Genomic DNA, 25,281 nt, shown 5'->3' with positions numbered 1-25,281 from the left:
TTAAAAATGAACTTGTCTTATTTTGAAGGGCCATGTCCTGTTTCATCAGTTCTTGGTTCCAGATGTTGCTGTAATTACTTCTGATGTTTTTGTGTCCAAGTGCTGAACCTGTCGCTCCTCCAGGTTCTGGTCCCGTCCTACCAGAACCGGGTCACGGTGGTTCTGTAAGGTTCTGTGATGGTGACTGTGGTCGTTTCTCTGTTCATCCAGAAACATCTGGAGAAGGAACGGGCCAAAGCACAGAAGAAGAAGCTGAAGAAGACGGCGGCCTGAAAACACCTGAAGAAGAGTTTCATGTTTTTTGCTTTTATGTTTTAGATGTTTGTCAGAACGAACCGGGTCGGAACCCGTCTGGATGTGGATCTGCTGTTCAGAACATTTTACACAATAAACTGGTTCCTCAGAATCAAACTTGCTTTATTTCAAACTAACATTTACAGCAGCAGGAAGCGAACGGTTCCGATCCGTAACTCAGCTCATCCACGGATCTTTGCCAGTTTTCTCCTGAAACAAACAGAGGACACGTTAGTGAGCCGCAAACAGAACCGCTAATTGGGCTGCTGGTTTCCATGGCGACCTGGTACTTCCTGTAGTGGGCCGGCGTGGCGCAGTGCTGCAGCTTGGCTTCGTCTTCATCGATGAAGATCAGCTGACAGAGGTTGCAGAAGTAGCCGACGACGGGACGAACGAACTCGGCTCCTGAAACACAGAACGCCGAGGGGTCAGTGAACGCACCGCGGCGTCACGGTTCTGATCGGTCCACTCAAATGCTTCTGATTGGACTTGAAGTAAACTGAGGAATCAGTTCAGGTGTGACTCTTACCGACTGGTTTCTGCGGCTCAGCGGCGCCCTCTGCTGGTGGCGCTCCACACTCCTGGAAACAGAGGCGGTCAGTGATTGGTCCAAACGTTCTAATAATCAGCAGAACTGGAATATTGATCCCTGATCTGAAAACAATTTGACTGCATTGAGTGAAACGTCTAAACGTGTCACTTCCTGTCTGCAGTTTTCCTCGCCAGCAGAATTAAAATCCGTTCAGTCGTTGAACAGCCACTTCCTGTTTTCAGCAGGACTTCCTGTCCGTCACGCGACGCTGACGTGAGCAAAGTGAAATAAACGAACCTCCAAACTGATCCGGTTCTGCTCCGAGCAGAACGTCGACCCGGTTGGGTTTCCTCTGCTGTGATGACCCGGTCCGGATAGGTCCGGACCGGGTCATCAGAGCAGGGCAGCTTGGCTTCAGAACCCGACCCGAGTCAGGAACCGTAGGTCCGGTTTCGACCAGAAACTCGATCCAGAAGGACCCGAACAGAACCCTGAGGACGGGTCGGAGACCGGACCTGCTCGGCGGTCCTACCTGTTCACGTGGTTCTGGTTCTGTTGGGTTCTGCTCGTCTGTCTTTATTTGCTGCTTTTTCTCTTCGTCAGCCTCTGGTTCCGCCGTGCTCAGGTTCTGACCCGGTTCTGGTCCGTTCTCTCTCCTGAGCGTCTTCAGAGGAACGTCGTCGTTCTCAGGAGTTGCTTTTCGTTTTTCAGGACCGGGTTCTGGAGCGGTTCTGGAGGCGGTCTTTCTTTGATCGGGTTCCTCGTTGGAACCGGTTCTGGTACCGTCGTCTCCAGATGACTTCCTGGACCGGATCTTGGCCCGTCGTGTCTCCAGAACTTTCTGGGATCCGGTCTGGCTCTCTGGCTCCAGACCGGTTCTGTCTGGTTCTGGCTCCAGAGTCTCAGTGGACCTCGTCTGATCTGAAGGTTCTGGTTCCTCCTGGGTTCTGGAGACGGAACCAGAACTTTCATGGTCTGGAGTCGGTCCAGTCGGCTCCGGACCGGGTTCTCCAGAACCCTTCTTCCCGACATCCTCGCAGCGACAGTCGGCAGGTGGCGCTTCATCTGGAATGGACCAGAACATCGTCAGGAACCCAAACAAAACCGGGTCGTCCTGAAGGTTCTGCTTACCTTCATCGTCCGTCTTCACCTCGTCCAGAGTGATGCAGCTCTCCAGATCCACTGGGAATTCTACTTCCTGTTTGGGAAGGAGGAGAACGTCAAGCTGGGTCGGAACCAGAACCAGCTAAACGGGTCGAGTTCAGCAACGATTTAGCTCCAACATAAAAACAGAGAAACGCTGGAATCCAGACCATAATAATCAATGTTCCAGTTATTGGTGATCAGATGATTAAAACTGATTTACGGTATCGATCAGTTATCGATCAGGTATTGATGCCACTAGAGAAACGCCTAGGCCTGTCACGATAGCAAATTTTGCTGAACAATTAATTGTCTCAAAAATTATTGCGATAGACGATAATATTGTTTGAAGATCTTTTTACACTGATTTAATGGAAATGATGTAATAATGCAGGTGATTTCCTGCCAAAGATAGATACACTTTATTTTCAAAAGAATATTTAACACTGGAACTGATAAACAAAACAACCAAAAATAAAATGGATTCTCAGTCTCCATTAACAAAAAACTTTACTTGGAAAAAAACTAAACAACATAAAGCCAAAGTGGAAATAAATACTGCATTCAACCAAAAGAGTGCAGATTATGAAGTCTGTATATTATGTTGCCCTTCAGTAATAATTAGATTTAAATAGAGAAGATGGGCACATCGACTACCTGATGCAATAATTCACACTACATGATTTTTTGCTCCTATTTTTCCCCTTACAACAATCTTAGATCGTTGGTCTTTCTAAGATTGTGTGGTGTGTTACGGTAGATCGTCGTTGCCGCTCCGATCTAAATCAGGGTTTTCCCCGACTGGGATCTTAACGCAGCCTGTTGAATGTGACAGGCAGCCAATCAGAAAGCGCGGATTCTCCTCCTGCTTTCTGAGGGTAAATTACGGAGGGGAATCCCAAACAGCTGACACGGCACAACCCGAAGTCCAGCGGACATTGGAGATGATATGTGGAAACAACATTAATGTTTATTCAACATGCAAAGAATATAGAAATGACAAGAGGAGGAGTTGGAGCGAAATTGCTACCGCAGTTGATAAACCCGGTAACTTTTCAGCTGTTCTTCGTTAACGTGACGTAAATAGGTTCTAATGATTTTCATTCAGTCAGGACTTTACGCTGACACTAGCCACATGCATTGCAGGTAGATTGTAGTAAAGCATTGATTAATGCCTGGTTTTAAAATTAGTTCACTGAACTTGTAGCCATTATTTTGTGCCCATTGTTGGACACCACACGGCAGGACCGAACCCGGTCGAACCGTTATAGCTAGGATTTCTGTCGGCTAATGTTTGGTCTGTCAGGTTTTGAAAATGGGCCGACAATCGGTGTGCGCTGGGCTTTACACTAAGGAAATGAGGAAGGGAGGAGTCAGTGGAGAGAACCGGAGTTGAGCCTTTTTTCATTCGGTGTCATCAACAGAAAGAGAAAAAGGGCGGAAGAGACGATAATGCTGATAATTGAAATGACATCGATAGTTTTAATTTATCATACGATTAATTGATTTATCGTTTATCGCGACAGGCCTAGAAATGCCTGGACGAGTTTCTCTGATCTGAGACATTAGAACGTAGAATCCCCACTGGAACCGTCTCCCATGTGGCTCTGAAAGGTCAGAGGTCATCCTCTGGTTTACAGCTGGAAGAACTGAAGCTGTACTGACTCTGGATCTATAACTAGATGTAGAGCTGTAGATCAGTGGTGTCAAACTCCAGCCCTGCAGCTTCTAGATGAGCCTCTGCATCACCTGAACAGAATAATCAGGTCATTAAGGTTCTGAGACCTGATCCACACCAGGAGGTCATGAAGCCGTTTCATTCCAGGGTTTTGTACCTGTGGCTCATCTAAAACCTGCAGGACAGCGACTGGAGGACTGGAGTTTGACACCTGAGCTGTAGATCTAAAGCTCTATAGATCTACAGCCCTAGATGTAGAGCCGTCCTCTCCTGGACGTGACGGCGTGGTCGGTCCCCCGTCCTCCTGCTGTCGTCCATTTGTGAAAACTCTGGGTGTGATTGTTGATCCTGTGTTAGAGTTGATTAGCATGTTAGCGCTGCTATCAAAGCCAGTTTCTTCCAGCTGAGGATCCTTGCTAAGATCAAATCTGATCTTCCTCTGCCTGATTTTGATCCAATCATTCATCACATTTAGATTATTTAACTCTTTGTACTCAGGGTTGCAGCAGAGCAAACAAAGTGCTGCAGCTGGTCTGCTGACCAAAACCAGGAGGAGTGAAACTGTGGCCCCGGTTTTATAAACCCTTCGCTGGCTCCCTGCTGCTTTAGGATCAAATTTAAGGTCTTATTGATAGTTTCTAAGTGTTTTGGGTCCTCGGTACTGAAGTGAGCTCCAGCAGCCTGCAGCCCACCAGAACCCTGAGCTTTTACCGTCTGTCACTAAAGCCAGGATGGAAGCAGACAGAGAATCTGTGGATCGTCTCCCTCTGGCTGAAACTAAAGAGAAAAGGAGCTAAAACTCCATATTGTTTGGTTTTTATTCAAACTCACTTTTATTCAAATCAGCTTTTGGAATCTGACAGTTTAATATTTGTCTTATTATTTTTACTAAACTTAATTTAATTTCTACTTCTTCATTTATCTACATGTGATGATGTTTGTTGTGAAGCGTTTTGGTGGCCGAGGCTGGAAATGAGCTACAGACATAGACTGACTCCACTCAACTCTAGATCTAGAAATCTAGACTTTAACCAACTGGTTCTGTTGGTTCTGGTCCAACAGAACCAGAACCAGCAGGTGTTTTACCTCCTCTTCCTCTTCCTCAGCTCCGGTCTTCTCCAGCTCTCCTCCATCTGGAAAATCATTTCCTGATATCAGTTTTTCCCTCCAGAGAACTTTCCCTGCGGCGGTCCAGGTCCGACCTGCTCCAGGTGATTCTGGTTTCTGCTCTTCCTCCTCCTCCTCCTCCTCTTCCTCTTCCTCGTCCAGGTTCTGTCCGTCCTCGGCGATGACCTCCATGCCCTCGATGTCGCTGTCGGACCTGGAGACGGCAGGACTTTGGGTCAGCAGACGCTCGGCGGTCCGGCCGAGTTCTGCTGCCGATCAGACCCGACTCACTGATCTTCATCAGCCAGCTGGTCCTCCTCTTCCCCAGCCGCTGGTTGGGCTTTATCATCATCATCACCTTCATCTCTCTGAGGTTCAGCCGATCTGGACTCTGGGCAGAGAGACCAGAACCAGAACCGATCAGAACCCAATCCTGAAAGACCGGTTCTGTCCTCTATTTGAGCCGTCATCCTGGTTGCTAAGGTAACCAGGATGAAGGCCCGGTCGTTGCTGGTTCTGGTTGCTTACCTGGGTTCTGTGGTTCTTTGGGCTTCCCCTCCGTCTGGTTCTGGTTCTGCCCGGGAGAACTGGTTCCATACCGTTCTCTGGATCTGGACCGGGTTCTGGTTCTGGTCTCTGGTCTCTTCCTGTCTCCAGAACCGCTCCGTCTCCGCCGCCCTCCCCTGGACCGGTCTCTGGACCCGGACCGGGTCCTGGCCTGTCGGGTTCTGTTGGGCTCCTTGGTCTCGGCCGGCTCGTCTTCGTACTTCTGGGCCGACGGAACCCGCCTGTGGACCAGAACCAGACGGTCGGCGAGGGCGAGCCGGTACCAGAACCGGCCGTGGGCGGGTTCTACTCACAGCAGGGTCCGGTACTCGGAGGAGAAGGCCACCTGGATGGTGGCGCCGTTGATCCGCAGGGCGCTGGCCGAGTAGTAGTCCACCAGCTTCTGGGCCTCAGCCGACAGCTTCATCTCCACAAAGGCCTGGACCAGAACCAGAACTCATCAGAACCGGGCCCTGTCGCCGGTCTGGACGGAAAGGCTCAGAACCCGGGTCTTTAGAACCCGGACCCGGTGGGCCAGAACTCACCTTGGAGGGCAGGAAGAGCGTGTAGAGCGGCTCCCCGAAGCGCTTGGCGATGCTGAGCAGATCGGACCGGCCGTCCTCGCCGCTCGGCGCTGGAGTGAAGCTCACCACCTGGGAGCTCTGAGGAGACACAGAACCATCGGAACCAGCTGGCCCAATCCGCTCAGACCTCTACAGCTCCTCCCAGTCCACCAGGAGGTTCTGGTTCCTGAACTGAGGAACTTTGACCCACCTAACCTTCAGCTGACATGCTAAAGGTCATCGGTCGCTAACTACCAGGTTTAATAAAGTTAAGTTGCTCCATCTAGCGTGCTAGCAGCAGTGGATAAGCTACAATAAGTTAAGGAGCTAAAGCTAGCTAAAGCACTAATGATAGCATGTAGGCTAGCAGTAGTGTGTTTATTAACATTAGCAAAGCCATCAAATGTGTTCATTTAAGCTTTAAGGTTAAAATTAGCTAAAATGTAGCAATGTTACCTGTCACTGACTTACTCCATTTAGGCTAAAATTAGCTTAAAGGCTAATGTTAGCCAACAGGTTAAATGTAGCATGTTGACTAACATGAATTTACTCCATTCCATGTGTTAGCTTTAGCTATTAGGTTAGGATGATGATGTAGATGATCAATCCACTCATTATGCAAATGAGAGGATTGATGTCATGCAACAGCTAAAATTAGCTAAATTGCTAATGTTCACTAAACACTATCAACAGCATGTTGACCAACATTAACTTCCTCCATTAAGTTTAGCTTTAACATTAAATTTAGATGACATGCTAGTTGTTGCTAATGCTAACATTAGCATTTACACAATAATAAGATCCCAAATCTGTTTGAATGGAAACCAAGGTGAATCTCTAAAGTTCACTGCCTCCAGCTCGGTTCTGTTTAACTCTGGGTCAGAACCCGGTCGGTGGGTCCAGGTGTTATACCTGCAGGAAGCTGAAGGCGTTGGAGATGTTGAACTCCACCTTCACCTTCCTGGCTTCTGGGTCAGAACTGCTGTAGAACTTGACCAGGTCCTTGGCCTGATCGGAGGAACCCATCTCTACGAAGGCCTGAGGAAGCACAGCGGCCATTAGGTCCCCACCGGGGCTGGCTGTGAGTGTGTGTGTGTGTGTGTGTGTGAGATGAAGACTCACCAGAGACGGAAACATGAGGATTTTTCCGACCTTTCCAAACGGCTCGATGAGTTTCCTCAGAGACGCCTCGTCCACAGCCTGAGGAGGGAACTTGGCACACACCACCTTCCCTTTATCTGACGCCTGACACACACACACACACACACACACACACACACACACACACACACACACAGTGAGGCCCAGCGGCGGCCTCCTGATGACCTGAGCAGAACCTTCTCACCTTCTGCTGCTTCTTGGACGTCTGTGGATCTGCTGAACACAATCGACCCGTTAGAACCTTCGTCACGGACCAGAACCAGAGTCATCTCCGCTGTGAGGACTTACCTCGGTTCTGATTGGGTCTGGGGGGCGGCGGGGCGGGATTTGCTCCATCTCTCCTGTGGTTTGATTGGTTCTCGTCCCTTTGGCAACAGAAATCATCAAGTTAGCAGGTTCTGATGTGACCTGACCCGGTACAGCTTCAAGCCCACACTGATCACACTGTGATGCATTCAGATGATCTGACCTCTGACCCTGGATGGTGGACCCTCTGCAAGCGTTTATCAAGTACAGAGGACTCCAAAGCTCTTCACCCTCTGATGGTGAGCTGCTGGATAGTAGCGACGGCTGCCCGACCCAGGCTGCCGTGCGCCAGCGCCACCCGCTGGACGCTCTGACCGCAACCAGCAGGCAAGCTGAGTGAAGTGTCTTGTCTTGCCCCAGGACACAACAGAAGTGGACATCTATGGTCATCAACCCCGCACCGACTGCAGGACAAACTCCTACTACCGTCGCCACAGCAGCATCAGCGCTCGATACGGCAGGAAGTCGGGCTCGTTTCCGGTGAGGGTTGGACTCCGCCAGGGCTGCCCTTTGTCACCGATTCTGTTCATTACTTTCATGGACAGAATCTCTAGACCAGCCAAGGTGTTGAGGGGATCCGTTTTGGTGGCCTTAGGATCTCATCTCTGCTTTTTGCGGATGATGTGGTCCTGTTGGCTTTATCAGGTCGTATCAGGTCGGCTGAGAGCCTGCAGCTCTCAGCCGAGTGTGAAGCGGCCGGGATGAGGATTGGTGCCTCCAAATCTGAGGGTCTTCAGCTAGGAAAAGGTAGCGTGCCTTCTCTGGGTCGGGGAAAAGGTCCTGCCCCAAGTGGAGGAGATTAAGTATCTCTGGGTTCATGAATGGGGGAAGAAGGGAGCGGGAGATCGGCAGACGGATCGGAGCAGCGTCTGCCGTCAAGCGGGCGCTGTACCGGTCCGTCCTGGTGAAGAGAGAGCCGAGCCACAAAGCGAAGCTCTCGATTTACCAGTCGATCTACGTTCCCACCCTCATCTATGGTCATGAGCTTTGGGTCATGACAGAAAGAACGAGATCACGGATACAAGCAGCCGGAATGGGTTTTCTCCTCAGGGTCTCTGGACTCTCCCTTAGAGAGAGAAGCTCGGCCATCATGGAGGGACTCAGTAGAGCCGGTTAAATGGCGGATGGCTTGTACTCATATAGTGCCTTATCAAGGCCAGAGTACCCAAAATGATTCTCACCCTATTCAGTCATTCACATGCTGATGTTGGCAAGCTACTGTATAGTAGCCACATCTGCCCTGGGGCAGTCTGACAGGCAAAGCTGCCATGCACCTTTTGGGTCCTCTGACCAGAACCAGCGGGCGGTTAAAGGGTCTCGCCCAGGAATTCACCTGGAGGAGTTGGACCAGGGGGGGCAGGGAGGTGTGGGCCCCCTGACCCGAACCCGACCCCGGGTGGTGGATGTTCAAGGTTCTGTTCTGTAAGCCCAACTAACAGATACTGAATCCCTGGGAAGGAAACTCAGGACCGGATCAGGAGAACGGATCTGGACCTGGTAACGTCACTGACCTTCCAGCGCTTTCCAGGCGACAGTCCCACCGTGGAAACCTGCAGAGGAGACCAAGGGACGGCTTCAGAGTAAGACCAGGTGTGTGTGACCAGGTGAGACCAGGTATGTGTTCCTCACCGCTGCAGCAGGTTGAGCTGCCCGTCTGCGTGTCCAGTCGTGTTGACGTGCTGAATCCAAACCTGAAGCACAAACAGGAAGTGAGGTCACCGGCCATCTCGCAGTTGCCCCGACTCTTCCCATGATCCTCCAGTGACCCCGCCGCCCCACTCACCTGCTGTCCCGGCCTGCAGGAAGACAGGTGAACTTACCTTCTCTGACAGAACGGCGATGTCACACAGCGAGCACGAGTACGGGAACGCCGGCGGCGACGTTCCGTGGAAGTCCAGAGCTTGTTTCTTAGAGGGCATGGCGCCGGAGGCCGGGTCGCGGGCCCGGTTCAGGTTCGGAACCCGGTCCGGGACACGGCTGCTGAAGGACGGCCTGGAGTTGCGGCGGCGCTCATCAAGAGGAGGAGCTGTCCTGAAATCACCTGACCCGGAGAAACGGGAAGGACGGGTTCTGCCTGCTGACCCGCTGAAGGAGGAACCGTCCTTACCGTAGACGGGGGGGCGTGGCCTGAGGTCCTGGTCTACGGCCCGCCTGGTCGACGAAGAGGACGGCGGCGGGGGGGACCTGCCTGACCCGGCGGCCTGCTGACCTGGCCAGCGGTCCGGCCGGGACTCGGCAGAGAGTAGGTGCAGCGGGTACTGGACCGGCTGGTGGCGGAGCCGCTCCCAGTCCCTGGGGGCGGAGCTAAAGGCCTTGAATGAGGAGGAAGGGGGCGGCGGAGAGGGCGGCCTGGCAGGTAAAGGCTTGGCAGTCCCCAGGTGGAACGGCTCCTCTGGCCGGGGGGGGAACGCTGGGGGCGGAGCTTTCTGGCCTTTGATCTGCTTGAGGATCTGAGGAAGAGACTCGACGGTCAGGATGTCCTCAGGAAGCTTGGCCAGCACCGACAGGTCCTCCGGCTCCAGGCCGCAGCTGCTCAGCAGGCTCAGGACGCCGTCCTGGGGGGCGGGGCCCGGCGACAAAGACTCCTGGGGGGGGCGGAAAAAGTCCCGCTCCGCTCCAGAGCCGTAGCGCCGAGGGTCGGGCCGCAGGTCCGAGTCGGACGGCTGTCGGAACGGGAACATGGCGGGCGCCTGTGGAGAGACCAGGTCAGGAGACAGAGAGAGAGAGTGAAGCTGGGGGCAAGCGAGCTGAGAGAGACAACACAGCGGGGGGTTGGGGGGGGGCTGAGGGGGCGGTGCAGACAGGCCCTCTACCTTTACCTGCAGACAGAACCAAAACACTTCCTGCTCCTCCTGAAACACAGGAAGGAAAACCTGAAAGCTGACAGAAGCTCCTCCCATCGGGCCCGACACCATCACAGGTGCATGCTGGGAAGGGAGGCACAGCGTGGCCAAGATCTGATGAAGCATGAGAGGACCAACCAAGCTTCGGTCCTGGTGCTGCTGGTTCTGGTCCGGTTCTCCACAGTCCAAAGTCACTCTTACCTCCAGAACCGCGTCAGTTCGGGTTCTGATCGTCTGGGTTCTGTGGCTCCAGTGGGTAGTCATCTTGTAATCATAAAGTTGTAGGTTCGAGTCCAGCTTCCTGTCGCATGTCGACGCGTCCCGGGGCAAGGCACTTTACCCCAACCAAACCGGCAACTCTGGTGTTCGGTCCGTTTACCGATCCAGAACCTCAGCCTGAGACAACAAGCCTGTTGGACGCACCTGTCCCCAGAGACCGCTGGACGTGCTTTTCAAGGACAAAGGGAAGAGCTGGAGCTAAAGCAGAAGATCTTCGTCCCAGTCTTCATCAAACCGCAGCAATGCTTCCTTCTGTCCCCAGAAACAAAGATGGCTGAACGACAGATTTTATGAGCATTTCAGAGCTATAGTATTTATATGGAAGTCCAGAAAAGTCTCCCAAGATGACCTTGGTTGTGAAGTTTGAATATCCCCGACCACACGGTGAAAGTTCTGCTGCTGAACAAGAATCATTTCCAGTTTTCAGCCTGAAGAGTTTTTATTAAATACCCAGAAATGAAGAAACTTCAAACTGCGTTCCCTCACTATAATGTACTGGTCAGTGCATGTGGCATCACTGAATACTGAAAGTCTTCCAGAAAGTTTCTCCTGGTTGTGCGATATCTGGAGGTTTTTATCTTTAGGACAGAAATGCGTCACAAGCCAAACAGGCCAAAGGTTTTCCTCTGTTTCCGTCCCGTCTAAGATAAAAACAGAGACTTCCAGTAAGAAGAAACTTATTACAGGGTGTATTTGTTAGTTTATTGAAAGGGAACACTAAATAAATGTTTCCCCTTCCCTGCAGGACACTAGAGGCACCGTGTGTCAAATGTTACTAATCCTAAAACTTCTAACGCTCTAGAAATAAAATTAAGCATTTAAAAACATTCACATTTCTGTGTAACTGTATGTTTATAAACCTGATATAAACCTGTTAAATTATCATAAATTTGAAATTCCACAAAATATGTTTTATATGTTAAAATACTTTTTTAAATATGTTTACATTTTTGGTGAATTGAAACTTAAATTGACAAAAAAATTATTTAAACTATATAAAAAAATCACAGTATTCAGTTGAAAAATTATTTTAAAATAATTATTTCTACAAATTAAGCTAAAATTTAAGGAAGAGGATTGAAAAATGAATTCTTACTTTTTCCTCAAAATTCTGATTGATGGATAAACTGGATTTCTGGTTCAGCTGAGCAGAACCAGAATCTAATTCCGTAGAAATGTCTACTTTTGATATAAAAATGTTTCTGAAAATTAAATGAAAACCGACATTAATTCAGTGGAATATTGGTCCAAATACAGTTCTGTAGGGGAACTAAGGGAACTTGAGCAAAACCATAAACTGATTTAACTAAAGTTCTCCTTTTTCTCTCTTCAGGTTAGCTTGAACCGAGCCATGTCCAACCGAACCGGAACCATTTAGCCTTTATGCTGTCTGTCTAAAGTTGTAACACAGACAGCTTTAAGATGATCATTTCTGTTAAATATTAGACAGAAGCGGGTTAATAAAGACACAGAACAGAACCAGCTCAGAATCGTAAGTTGAGTGTGACGTTCAGCCAGTTAGCTTCTAGCACCAGCAGTTAGCTCCATAGCTAACAGCGGACAGGAATAATCCACAAACTCACCTCAGATAAACTGGAGACACTTTCAGATGGAACACCGACCTATCTGTCAGTAAAACTCTCACTTTAATACAAAAATATCAGTTAATAACGGAAAAAGCCGAAGAACAGAAGAGCCGACTGGGAGACGTTAGCACAGCATCTTTTTCTAGTGATGGTTAATGGACAGTTATAAACTGCCCTATGGCGCATTACCGCCACCTGCTGAAAGAAATAATCACTACAAGAAGGGCTATGGCACCAAACGCGGCGGTTTCTCGTTCACAAGACAGATGCCTAAAGAAACTGCTGAATTATCAAAAAATAAAAAAATACGGGAGTCTTTTTAATGTCTTATGGTTGTTATGCAGGATTCTTAGTGTCAAAAGGAAAATGATCCATAATTTTTTAAATAATCAGAACCAGATTTATTGGCCCAGATTGTGAAGCAAAGTAAGAATTTTGACTTTTTGAAGCGCTCAGGTAATTTGGTTCTGGGTTTTTGTTTGTTCTGGTTCTGGTTCGTCTGGCATGTCTCTGTTCATCTTTCCTTCCATCCTGTCTCGTCTGCCACGTCCTGCTGCTACACACCCCATAGCATGCTGCTGCCACCACTGTGCTTCACTCTAAGGATGGTGTTGTCATGGTGATGAGGCAGGTTGCATCCACAGCAGAGTTTGATCTGTTTCAGATTCATAGCAAAGTTGTGAATATGATTCCTTGGTTTTCTATTTTTAATATTCTGCAAAACTTTTTCCACATCATAGCGAGATATTAATGTGCTTATAATTAAAGAAAAGAATTTAATCTGGAAAAAGACTATAAATGATTAAATAATAACAAAATTCACAGGTGTATTAAAAAACTCTAACAAAATAATGCTATTTTTATTCTTATTAATGTTTTTAATATTGGCACAAGCAAACTTTTCATTTTGCTTCTGCCGTTTTCCAGCTCCAATCATCCATAAAATGAAGTTGCGTTAATCTCTTTAATACAATAAAATGCAAATGTATTCACCCCCCATGAGCCTGCATAAAAAAGCCTGCCACACTTTTCAGATTTTATTGGTGAAACGTTTCATCCTTCCCAAACAGAACCCTAAATGGGAAAGTTGAACACTCAGCTAATCAGCAACAGCAACGACATTAATGTCTTTTCTCTTTGCTTTATGGCTGCTGACACATAAAGCAGCTTTTCTCACCAGCAGGTGGCGCTGTGGGATCGCTCCGTGGTTTTCTTTGTTCTGTGTTGACTGGAAATGTCAGGAAGTGAAAAAATGCCTCAAATAAGGATCAAAATGTGATTTATATCAGAAAATCTGATGCAATTAACCACAAACCTTTTCTTTTGATATTTTGTTTGTATTTCCTCTAATTCATGTAAAGAACTTCGAATTGCCCCGTTGCTGAAAATGTGCTAAATAAATAAAGATTCATCTGCAAAAATGGAACAAAATGGAAATCGATTATGTGGAGAAGATAATTATATTAGATTAAATTTAATACAAAAAAACAAAATCCTTAAAAATCTGGAAGAAGTTAAATTAATGTTGGAATTAAAATATAAGATTTAAAAATCCTTTAAAACACGTAAACAAAGAAAATTCAGATGAAGTTTTTAAAGCCGACTGTAAAATGAATCGGTGAACGAAAATGATCAGAAAACCTGCAGAAACAATTTCAGAAAGAAACTCAAATTCTTTAAAATAATCGTTTAAAAAGGAAATAAAGGATATTTGGGTAAAATATATTTAGAAAAAGGAGCATAAAATAATCTGTTTACAACCAGCCAGTTTCTTCGTTTCCGTGTAAATAGTTTTATTTTCATGCTTTTTTAACAACAGCCTCCAAATGGACTCAAAATTTCAGCATAAAATATTTTCTAACTTCCAAACATTTAGGTCAAAACTCTATTCATCTAATAAATATTTTACTGTATTGACATTTTCAGTCGATTCCTGTAAATAAATGAATAACGGCCCAGGTAAATACAGGCAGCGTGCAGCAGGGGGCGCTACAGCCCACTGTAAAACGTAACTGATAGAAAACTGTTAAGTTTGTTTTGATAATGATTATCTAACGGATTGTTTTTCTGTAAGTTGGTAAAAAACCAGAAATCAATCTCACCTTCTTCAGGTCAATGAAGTGAAACAGAAATTTCAGTTTTTAAAACGTCAGCAGTCGCAGAAAAACTCATTTCTGAGGAAACTCAACATTTCTGCAGCAGAAACATTCATATCCAGTAAAAACATTTCCATTTCATCACTCCTGCTTTAATTGGAATAAATTGAACTTTGTATTTTTCCCCTTTACAGCAGAAATTAAAAATAAATTTTACACATAAAGTTGAACTGGAATTGCTAAATCCTTGTAGCGTTTCTAGTTTAACCTGAAGTCTTCCTGCTGAGGGTTTGTCTGTGTATCGTTTTCATTAATGGTCCTTAAATGAAGTCTGTCTGCGTTGTTGTTGCTCCCCTCATGTGAAATCATCAGGACTTTTCTTCATTTCCTTCATCACATCTGAGAAATGATGGATTGATTATTGGATCATATTTACTCTGGTGTTTCTGCAGAACATCTGTTTCCCGTTTCGTCCAGAAAATGACTGAATGACGAGTTCAGATGAAGGAAAATGTTTCTTTGTTTGTCCCTGAGTGATCAGACTGCTTCTGTTGTGGTTCCTGGTAGCTCTGACACGTTATTATTGCTGCGCTGAAACGTCCTGCGGAGCTTTACATCACGTCTGATGGTGTTAGAAAATAACTGCTCGTGTTCTCCCTGAATGTTTCTCCTGTGATTTAATCAAGTTTCGCCATGAAATATTATTATTATTATTGTTATGATCACACTGTGATTTATTTTCGCTACATGTTTTATTTTAGTAAAGAGGCTTATTGGATATTAAAACATGTTTTATTCTTTTACAGATACTAAACTGTTATCACAGAGAAACTAATAGTAACTTTAATAAACCGTGTTGTGAATCATCACTGCAGCTCAGCTGCTTTTAAAGGTTTATTCCTGTTTTAAAATGTATTAATGCTGTCATATGGAGGAGCGTCCAGGATGTGTGTGGTCAGCACAAAGCCGCTTAGCTTGGTATTCTGGCTGTTTTATCTTCATGCTAACATTTCATTAGCCACTCCCAGATTTATTTTAGAGAAAACGTCATTAGAGTCTTTATTATCATATTGAATAAGAATCACAAGAAAAATATTTATTAATAAATCTGGATGCTCAGTTAAATTTTAGGAGCCATTTTGATAAAATCAGCAAAACCATCAAATAGAAACTGCTATAAAATTATTAGAAATTGTTTAACACTCCAGTGTGCAGAGATGTTTTGAACTCCATGATGGTCTCAGACCATCAGCAAGTCTCTATAATCGGCCTTACAAGGTTTTATATCAGAAGCCAATCAGATTCCATCATTGTCACATTTTGGCTAAATTTGGCATTTTGAACTTTCCTACTTTTATAAATTATAATCTTTTAAAATGGACTTTTAGGTGTTTAAACGGATTTGCACTACACCATGAAGCGATTGCATTCAGAGCCTGCAGCAGATACTAAATGTGGTTCAGTTCTCAGTCTGAGGATCTGACCTCACTTCCTGTTGATTTAAAGTCTGAAACAGTTTTAATATGTTCAAAAAACAAACAAAACTCTGGTAATGTCAGAAACAGAACTGTATCCATTTTTAATGTTTTGTGTTTGTAGATGTTGTCAACATTATGTTGTGCGATTTGAAATGATTTTCACTTCAATGTTTTAGAGTTAATGTTTAAACGTCCATCCAGGGACAAACGCTGCGAATCAGCAGCTGCTGCTTCACTGTGACGCAAACATTTCTGCTCACTTTGTCTGTCCCTATCAAATAAACTTAATAATAATAATAATAATAACTGAAGTATTTTATTTTATCAACAGAGTTGATTTTATTCCCAATCTGATTTAAATCGTTTGAGATGTTAATCTATTTATTAAGAATATTCATTTTTTTCATCTACATGTGTTTTAGCTAACAGTTAATTATCCTGCTTAAACATTTTCTCTAATTTATTTCACTACAGCTGGTTTAAAACCATTAATATTCATTTAATCATAAATAAAATACATAAACGTGTGACGTTGCAGTGACTGCAGTTTGTCTAGAAGCAGCTAAAAACTGTTAGCTCCATGCTAAACGATAGCTTTATCTCAGATTAGCTGTTTAGCTTCTAAACTTTGTAAACTGATTTTAAGAACAATGAAGCTGTTCAGAACATTCATTTTATTCATCTTCAGAATATTTCAGATTTTATTAAACTAATAATTTTAATGTTCACATTTCTGAAATATCTGTTTTCATAGTAATATATTTTGTAGAGTTATAGAATAAATGCTACAACCTCAGCTTTGGGATGTTGGCTTCCTGCAGCTAACATTCAAACTTCTTTCATATTTATATAAATATGATTACATGTTTAATCTGTCCCGACTGCAGGAGTTATGAACACATGAATCAGACGGTGTTTGATTCATGTTCTCACTGCACGTCTCTGTTGCCTTTTTCTGGTTCAGCAGGAATAAAATCGGATTTCATTTCAAACTGAAGTATTTTGGTGGAAGCTGCAGAGAAACTGAAACGATGTTTAAAATATTTCTGCAGATTTTTATTCTAAAAACCGGAGCAGGATTACAGTTGGAAATGTTCATAACTTATTTTACTTTAACCTGAACATTCCCTGGGTTTCTGGGTTTCTGACGTATTTTATCACGCAGAGCAGAAAGTGAACATGATGTCGGATTTTAAAAACGTCTTTCTGGACATTCCATCTGTCCCTCACTGGACAAATTTCATTTCAAATCAGAAAATAATCATCCAGAATCAGCCGGGAATTTCCTCAGCGAGGCCGGAATGCCATGTTGTTTTAATTTAAATCGTCTTACTTTAACTGGACCGTTGCTTCTTCAATGAGGACAGAAAGACAATAATCATACTAATAATCCTGTTTACTAAATTATCTTTATATTTTTATCTTTATGCTATAATAAACTGCAGGATGAATGAGAAATAATTTTATTTTAAATGTATCTTAGAGTCATGATCTCATGTGTGAAGGTCCAACGGGTCAGCGGCATCGACCTGCCGGTTCCAAATGTGGCTGCGTTGGTAACACAGCTGTCCTGCAGACAGGACCGGGTGGGCGGGGCTAAGCGAGTGGGCGGGGCTAAGAGTCTAACCTCTATTGCCCCTTTTCCACCGGCTCTACTTCAGCAGCTCGGCTCTATTTCGGAGTGACCGCGTTTCCACCGGCCGGCTCGGCTCTGTAGCACGGTGCCGCCCCCTGGTGGTGGGGGGTATAGCGCTCCGCCTCCAGGCGCCATGTGCTGTGCTTAGTTACGCGACCTAACGCCAGATGTTGTTTTTCTGGGACAAAAGAAGAAGAGAGAGCTGAGCTATTGTTTTATAGCCGATTGTGATTTTTCTGGGACTTCAAGAAAATGCGCGGTGGGAGGAAAACTGTGATGTGGTGAGGAAGAGGAGGAGGAAAAGGAGGAGGAAGAGGAGGACAGCTGATCTCCACCTTGCAGGGAGGAAAGCAGGTGGTTCAGACGGTGCAGGTGAGCTAACGATGATTTTTTTATTAAACTTCTATAAAACTTGTAATAGTGCCGAATATACATGAGCTAATGTTAGCCAGGGTGTTGCAAATAACGTAATAGTGTCAGAATTCATTCCCAATGTGTTTTCAGATGTTGGTGAACTGCAGACCATCGCGGTTCTTCCTGCAGCCTCTGAGTTGGAGGATCTCATCAGTGTCCGTCTTCCTGACCGCCGGTCGGTTTTTACCTCCAGGATGTCCAGAGACCTTCAGCTTCTGGAGCAGGAACCACATGAGCTCCATGTGCTGATGAAACATTTCTAATTTAAAATGTGTCTGATGTTCTTAGAGTTGAAGTGCATTAACAATCTGTTGTTTTTCACTTCAATATGTTTAATTATGATTCATCTGATGTCCAAGTTACACTGAGAACAAATAAAACTGTATTCCTTCTAATCTGACTGGTTCTAGTTTTAATCAAACCTTCATGTTTCCACTTTTTAGTCTCTAAGAATTAAAAGTTTAAACTCTTAGTCTTATTTATCACTAATTAAGGTTCCAGGTTTTGGACACATTTTCTCTCTTTCTTACGTTGAAGATTCTCCAGGCAGACAGATAAACAGAGTGGATAGAAAGATGATGTAGAAAGTAGAAATGAACATGACTTGTATTTTGGGTTTTTGTTAATAGCAGCCCTGATAATAATGTGAAAATGTTTAGTTTGCTGAATAATGTATTAATAATGTGTCAATGACATATTTCTACAACATAATGTTATTTTCACTCTGTCTAAAGCTCCTCTCGTTTTGGGAGGATTGTATTAGGACCTTGATGCCAAACAAACTACAGTTTGTACAATAATGTGAGGAGAGATTATAAAAAAGAGACTTTGTTCACTGAGAGAAAACAGCATTTATTTTCTTCTTTTATTTGCCTCGGCTCTTCATGGAGCTCTGCCATCAGCTGGTAGCTGCTTCCTCCTGAAGGAGATCCAGTTGTTGTTCTGACGGTTCTCCTCATCGTTCTCCATCATGTCAGCCATGTTCCTCCTCTTCTGTTCTCTGGGAAAAGTAATCAGATGTTAGAGCTTGCAGCACATAAATGTAGATAAATAACAGAGTTACTAATGTGGGAGTTTGTTACGTCCACAAAGGGCACAACATATTTGAGGACACGAAGACAAAAATGAGGATTCAGAAGTAATTTTTATTTTCAATTCTCTCGACCTTTTCTTTAAGATGAGCTTCTTTTGATTTTTCTGTGAAGAAAAAGAAAATTAAATCCTCGGTTCCCCGTGTAGCATATTTGAAAATAACTGAATTGTTATTCAATATAAAATAGCTTTTAACCAAGTAGACAGGCTAGGTTTTCTTCCCTTTTTCAGAAGAGTAGGTACGACTCAAAAAAAGAGCAGGTAGGCTAGAGTTTTGCAGCTGCGAGTATTTTGTATTTGCAATGTGAATATTATATTTACATATTTACAACCACACATTTGGGATATGAAACATAGGCATGAAAGAAAGGGGAAAAAAAACAATGAAATAAAAAAAAGAAAAATACAAGGGAAAAAAAACAACAAAAAAACTAATTAATTAATCGGTCCCAAAGTTAAAGTTCATCTCACACCCCCCCTTAGTCCATCCACCCCGAATGGGGATCAATCAGGCTCACCAACAAGGCGAGTATCCGGAGCTTGATTCACGTCTTGGGTAAATGAAAGTCCAATCAAAGAAGGAGCAGAGTCCTTTGTAGGATTCTCCTACCGGCTGGGTAGGAGAAGTAAACAGTCCTTAATCACCAACAGGTGAATTCTTTCCTTGGCTCTAGGCCTGGTCTCATAGCTCGCCATCCATCTGGCCTGAACAACAAAACAGGACCACTTCCTCAATATAATTATATTTTCTAATATTCTTAGTGTATACACGGTTCAATAAATAATTCTATCATATTCAATCAATTGCAATAAATCTAAAATTCAATATAAATTACATTCATGAAACATTCAATAAATATACACCATATTATCAATTAACATGAAATGTAAAATACTAATACAAACCAGTGCTCAATAAATACTTCAATTACCCGTTTTGGTTATCAAAAGCAATGTTCAATCAGTTTTTAGTGGCTACACAATAGCAGTGATTACAAGCCAACGCTAAGTCATTCATAACAACACTCACCAGTTCCGCAGTTTTGTGTCATACTACCGGATCTTTTCCATCTCCCTTTCCGGCTCACAATAATGGGCTCCTACAGTTCAGTACATTAAGTGAGCATCGTACATATTTACAGACATTAAATGATACTACGCTTTAACTGACCTGCCAGCTCTGCTCCTTCCGACGCGATCTAACCTTCATGCCTTTCGCTCCAGCTAATATACCGAGCCAATAAACTGCGACGGTACATGTGACCCCAATACTTAGCCACGATTGGCTAAATAATCTCGCGAGAATCACTCCTAAGGTTATTAAAACATCGCGAGATTTAAGGCTAAAAGGCAAAAGTAGAAAATCAGAGGACATGAAGGTTTAAGATGACACTTAGGTTACACCCGTGTCCCAAAAAAAAAGAAAACAAAAACTCCCAAAGTATAAACAGAAAGTTGGACCTGATGAGCCGATCAAAAAGAACAAAACGGTACAGCAGGGGGCCAACCCTATACAGGGCCGTCGAAGCCCCTGCTAGTACCGGACTACAAGAAAAAAGAAACTACTGCTAAAGAAAAATCGAAAACAGGACAACCGGTCCCACCAGGTCAAAAATTACAACAAAAAAACATCCACCAAACAAACAGCTAACAAAAACTACCGTGTGGCAGGCTGGAGACGTGCGCACCGCGTCAGAACGCATCCTGGGTGTTGGTTGGGAGGGCGTCGCCTTTACCTGGCGCAACCCAGCCTATTTATAGGCGGTCCAACAGCGTCACAAATTAACGGACCAATTACAAGAAAGAATTATCAAAACTCTAAAGTATATTAAACAACAAAAATCATACAACTAACTTCTATACAAAATGATCCAAGTGAAAAAAAATAGACAGAAATAAATACAATGTGCTGAAGCACATAACAGAGTTACAAACACAGAAGGAATTATTAAAAACAGACATGTTACTTTATATATATGCAAATACTTTTTTACCATCCAGACCTGAACAATTATAAATAACTGGAATAGTTGCATTAATTAAAGACAAAACGTAATTAGTTGTAAGTTTTTTACCTATGCAGACGTACAGCACAGGTATAAAATACTGCTATCGTTTTCTTTAGGTTTATTGGTTTTATGTCCTCTACAATTAATAATTCATAACCATTTAATAACTGAATATCATATAACATGTTTTATTATCACAATGGGGGAAACTCCGATGCAATAACAGCAAAATGAGAAACAATCGAAGCTCATAGATTCAAGATAAAACAAAAAAACCAAATGAAGGCAAAATGCTGAACAATATTGACATTATTTAGAAGTGAGGAATGTGAAACTGAGTATCTTCAGAAAATGTGTTTGAGCAATAAAAATACTTTGTGTTTCAAATGTCTTCCATGACTGTATGTAGGCAACTTTAAATATATTAAAAAGCAGACAGATATATCTACAAACTGCTCACCTGGCTGGAGAGCAGCGGTGGCGGCGTTAGCTGCATCTGGGTCGGTGTTTGTATCTTCATCACTTCCGTGTTGCAGCGAGTTGAAACGTTGCGCCTCGTTTTTCTTCTCTTTGCTGCTCCGTCTGACCGTCTGACCATCTGACCACGCCCTCAGCCAATCAGTGACCTGGAGCGAAGCTTGCGTCACTGGCTGGGCTGGGCCTGCTCCGAAAAGAAGCCGGTAGAAAAGTTCGGAAAGCGAGCCGGGCCGGGTCGGGCTGCCGGGCCGGCAACCTCCAGTTGCTGATCTGTAGACTTTTGCTGAGGAAGAGAAATTTTTCTTCACATGAAAATATCGGCTGATCATTGAACTAAGGAAAAACTAAGGAAATGAGAATCGATCAACCGATAACCGACCGGCCAATTCTCCCTGGTCTCTGGTTCTGATGGAATCGTGACATTAGTTTGGACCAGAACCGGCGGTCGGATTCTGTCTCTGCAGGTTCAAGCCGATCCTGGGGGTCAGTGCTGGAACAATAATTCGTCTTGCTGTGAATCCGGAGGGAGGAGTCATGCTGCGGGCCGCATGTTTTCAGCTGGTTATCCTGAGGGCATAAAGGGACCAGGCGGCTCTTAAAGGGCCAGACCGAGAAAACGCCACGATGATGATGATGGCGGCTCTTCCTCCTCTGATGATGTCAGTCCAACATGGCGGATCCTGCATAATGGATGCATGTTTTGTCGCAGCGTTCCGCCTCATTTCCTCCTCATCAAACTTTAACTTCCTGTTTCAGCCTGAAATATTCATACAGACGCAAAGCTGAACATCGGACCAGAACCAAAACAAGAAACAAAACTAGAACCGGAACCGGAACCAGGACCAGGACCAGGACCAGAACCAGAACAAGAAACAGAACCAGGACCAGGACCAGATCCGGAACCAGGACCAGAACCAAAACAAGAACCGGAACCTGAACAAGGACCAGGACCAGGACCAGAACCAAAACAAGAAACAGAACCAGGACCAGGACCAGAACCGGAACCAGAACCAAAACAAGAACCTGTACCAGGACCAGGACCAGGACCTGAACCGGAACCAGGACCAGAACCAAAACAAGAACCGGAACCTGAACAAGGACCAGAACCGGAACCTGAACCAGGACCAGGACCTGAACCAGGAACCAGGACCAGAACCAAAACAAGAAACAGAACCAGGACCAGATGCGGAACCAGGACCAGAACCAGAACCGGAACCTGAACCAGGACCAGGACCTGAACCGGAACCAGGACCAGAACCGGGACCAGAACCGGAACCTGAACCAGGACCGGAACCAGTACCAGAAGCAGGTGATTGCGCAGAGCACCAAAACCAGTTCTGACCCAACAGAACCGGTTCTGTTCCTGCCGTAGCATTCAGTCAGGCTGGGCTCCAGACTTTGACTAGGCCACTCAGCACCTCCACTCTTCTAGTTTTCAGCCGTTCTCCTGCTGAGTTCTAAACCTGGTTCTGATGGACCCACAACAGAACCGGTTTCATCCATCTTGGTCCTGCCTGACCCAGTCCAACAACGGCAGCCATCTTAGTTCTATACAGCCGGTGGGTCATCAGAACCTTGCTACGCAGAACCAGTGAAGCCGGTCCAGCCGAGGCCCGGTACTGATCCGATAGCGACCCGGTTCTGTAATGGCTGCTAACCCGCTCCGACGGCACTCAGTGAGCGTGTGTGTTGGTGTGTGTGTGTCTGAGCAGGAAGCCATGTAAATGTGTGTTTGAGCAGAAACAGGCAGCAGCTTCTTTTATTTATCAGGTTTCAACAAAACAGCTTTTACAGCAGATGTTTCAGAGGGACACACACTGTAACACACACACTGTAACACACACACTGTAACACACACACTGTAACACACACACTGTAACACACACTGTAACACACACACTGTAACACACACTGTAACACACACTGTAACACACACACTGTAACACACACTGTAACACACACACACCAAAACACACACACTGTAACACACACTGTAACACACACACTGTAACACACACACTGTAACACACACTGTAACACACACACGCGCACTGTAACACACACACTGTAACACACACACTGTAACACACACACTGTAACACACACTGTAACACACACACTGTAACACACACTGTAACACACACACTGTAACACACACACACTGTAACACACACTGTAACACACACACCAAAACACACACACTGTAACACACACACTGTAACACACACACTGTAACACACACTGTAACACACACACTGTAACACACACACTGTAACACACACACGCGCACTGTAACACACACACTGTAACACACACTGTAACACACTGTAACACACACTGTAACACACACACGCGCTGTAACACACACACACTGTAACACACACTGTAACACACAGTAACACACACTGTAACACACACTGTAACACACACACACCAAAACACACACACTGTAACACACACTGTAACACACACACTGTAACACACACTGTAACACACACACTGTAACACACACACTGTAACACACACACGCGCACTGTAACACACACACTGTAACACACACTGTAACACACTGTAACACACACTGTAACACACACACGCGCTGTAACACACACACACAGTAACACACACTGTAACACACACACTGTAACACACACTGTAACACACACACCCCAACACACACACACACTGTAACACACACACTGTAACACACAGTAACACACACACCCCAACACACACACACACTGTAACACACACTGTAACACACACACTGTAACACACAGTAACACACACACACACACAGGTTTTGCGTTTCTATATTTGTGGGGACTTTCCATTGACTTCCATTCATTTCTACATCCTAACCAAAACTCAATTCACACTTTAGTCTTAAATCTGACACCTGACCCAAAAACAGCGTTTCCCTTGTGGGGCCCAGGCTTCGGTCCCACAAGGAGCAGCGGGTCCCCACAACATATTACAAACACACGTGCACACACACACCCACCCACACACCCCTGGAAGCCATTTTGTATCGACTCTACTGCGTCTCCTACTCCTACTGCGGAGGAGAAACAGGAAGGTGAATTCTGGCGTCCCGTTGAGCCGTTCTCCGTCCGTCTGTGCGTCGGCCTCGGCCGGGTTCTGCAGAACCAGAGACCAGCAGAAGGTTCACCTCTGATGGACTCAGAAGAACAAAGCCAAGGTTTTTGGAGCGGCCTAGTCCAAGTTCAGAGTCAGGACGCAGCTGTTTTTTTTTCTTCAAATTGATCAGTTTGAGTTTAACTGATTCGGACTGAATAGCAGGAATGTTTCTATTTTGACCTCGGATGTTCCTGAAGGCACCACCAGGCAGCTGCCCTGATGTTCCTGAAGGCACCACCAGGCAGCTGCCCTGATGTTCCTGAAGGCACCAACAGGCAGCTGCCCTGATGTTCCTGAAGGCACCACCAGGCAGCTGCCCTGATGTTCCTGAAGGCACCACGCGATGGAAGCGGTTTCTGCCTCCTCTCTGTGACTCGAACAGCATCGGCAGCCAGGGACTGAACTCTGCTGCTCATAACAGAAGAGCTTTCATAATATTCCCAGAGCTTTTAATGGAAAACATCCAGCAGCCCAGGTTTCCTGTGAGAGCGCCGCTCCGAACAACGAGGACGCTTTGTTCTGGATCTCTGGACGGCGTGGGCGAGGAGAGAAACAACAAGCGGAGAAAAAAGGAAACGGCAGATTGATGAAAAGCCAAACTGGTCCCAGGACGCCATGTTCTTCTTCTGCACATATTAAAAACTCCCACACGTTTCAGGAGAATTAGCCACGCAAGCTAGCTTAACGACTCATTAGTTTCACCTGATGGAGGCTCTGTGGGCGGCGGGCCGGACCAGAACTTCAGCAGAATCGGACCAGAACTGGAGAAGAACTGGACCAGAACCGGTAGGAGAGCTGGTTCTGATGAGGTTCTGCAGAGGTGGAAACTGTACAAACATAATGTACTTGAGTAAAAGTTACTCTGATAACATTTTACTCATAGTAAACTGTTGAAGTAAA

At 45.2% G+C, this 25,281-nt stretch overlaps 3 protein-coding genes and 1 long non-coding RNA gene across 18 annotated transcripts in view; 2 read left to right on the top strand and 2 right to left on the bottom strand.

Annotated features, from left to right (window-relative positions):
• Nucleotides 1–406, top strand: part of matr3l1.2 (matrin 3-like 1.2) — a 29,838-nt gene extending 29,432 nt beyond the window's left edge. For all 4 annotated transcript variants that reach the window (XM_032555250.1, XM_032555248.1, XM_032555249.1 and 1 more), the window contains one exon: nucleotides 211–406. In XM_032555250.1, the coding sequence (XP_032411141.1) occupies nucleotides 211–273 (63 nt within the window). In that variant the 3' untranslated portion in view covers nucleotides 274–406. The remainder of the gene's footprint in view (nucleotides 1–210) is intronic.
• Nucleotides 1–25,281, bottom strand: part of LOC116714596 (alpha-1,3-mannosyl-glycoprotein 4-beta-N-acetylglucosaminyltransferase B) — a 776,799-nt gene that overhangs the window by 567,067 nt on the left and 184,451 nt on the right. The gene's annotated exons all lie outside the window — the stretch shown is intronic.
• On the bottom strand, nucleotides 397–12,216 carry LOC116714583 (matrin-3-like). 12 transcript variants are annotated; one of them, XM_032555241.1, is made up of 19 exons: nucleotides 12,036–12,214; nucleotides 9,151–10,020; nucleotides 8,960–9,021; nucleotides 8,842–8,880; nucleotides 7,313–7,389; nucleotides 7,162–7,240; nucleotides 6,986–7,127; nucleotides 6,776–6,901; nucleotides 5,846–5,962; nucleotides 5,615–5,739; nucleotides 5,283–5,542; nucleotides 5,046–5,145; nucleotides 4,850–4,968; nucleotides 4,734–4,780; nucleotides 1,958–2,024; nucleotides 1,359–1,891; nucleotides 824–875; nucleotides 578–699; nucleotides 397–504 (listed from the first exon to the last, which is right to left on the bottom strand). In XM_032555241.1, the coding sequence occupies exons 2-19, from the start codon at nucleotides 10,009–10,011 to the stop codon at nucleotides 472–474; spliced, it is 2,961 nt and encodes a 986-aa protein (XP_032411132.1). In that variant the 5' UTR covers nucleotides 10,012–10,020; nucleotides 12,036–12,214; the 3' UTR covers nucleotides 397–471. The 12 variants fall into 12 exon arrangements, 11 of the variants coding, with proteins under 11 accessions (XP_032411132.1, XP_032411133.1, XP_032411138.1 ...); XM_032555242.1 differs by having other exon boundaries at nucleotides 1,958–2,026; nucleotides 4,742–4,780; XM_032555247.1 differs by having other exon boundaries at nucleotides 6,986–7,108; nucleotides 7,209–7,240.
• Nucleotides 17,238–19,977, top strand: LOC116714623 (uncharacterized). Its single transcript, XR_004338093.1, has 3 exons — nucleotides 17,238–17,620; nucleotides 17,753–18,163; nucleotides 18,415–19,977. It is a non-coding gene; the product is annotated as an uncharacterized LOC116714623 (long non-coding RNA).

Source organism: Xiphophorus hellerii, chromosome 23 (assembly GCF_003331165.1).
Source record: "Xiphophorus hellerii strain 12219 chromosome 23, Xiphophorus_hellerii-4.1, whole genome shotgun sequence".
Taxonomy (NCBI): Eukaryota; Metazoa; Chordata; class Actinopteri; order Cyprinodontiformes; family Poeciliidae; genus Xiphophorus; species Xiphophorus hellerii.
This window is presented reverse-complemented; position numbering and strand designations above follow the sequence as displayed.

Bases quoted from the DNA above. Each gene is read 5' to 3' on its own strand.
- LOC116714583 (XM_032555236.1), bottom strand. From the start codon at position 10,011: ATGTTCCCGTTCCGACAGCCGTCCGACTCGGACCTGCGGCCCGACCCT. The intron at 6,902-6,985 runs GTGAGTCTTCAT...GTGCTTCCTCAG, and splicing joins TCCTCATGTTTCCGTCTCTG to GCCTTCGTAGAGATGGGTTC. The intron at 5,963-6,775 runs GTATAACACCTG...GTGTCTCCTCAG, and splicing joins ACGCCTTCAGCTTCCTGCAG to AGCTCCCAGGTGGTGAGCTT.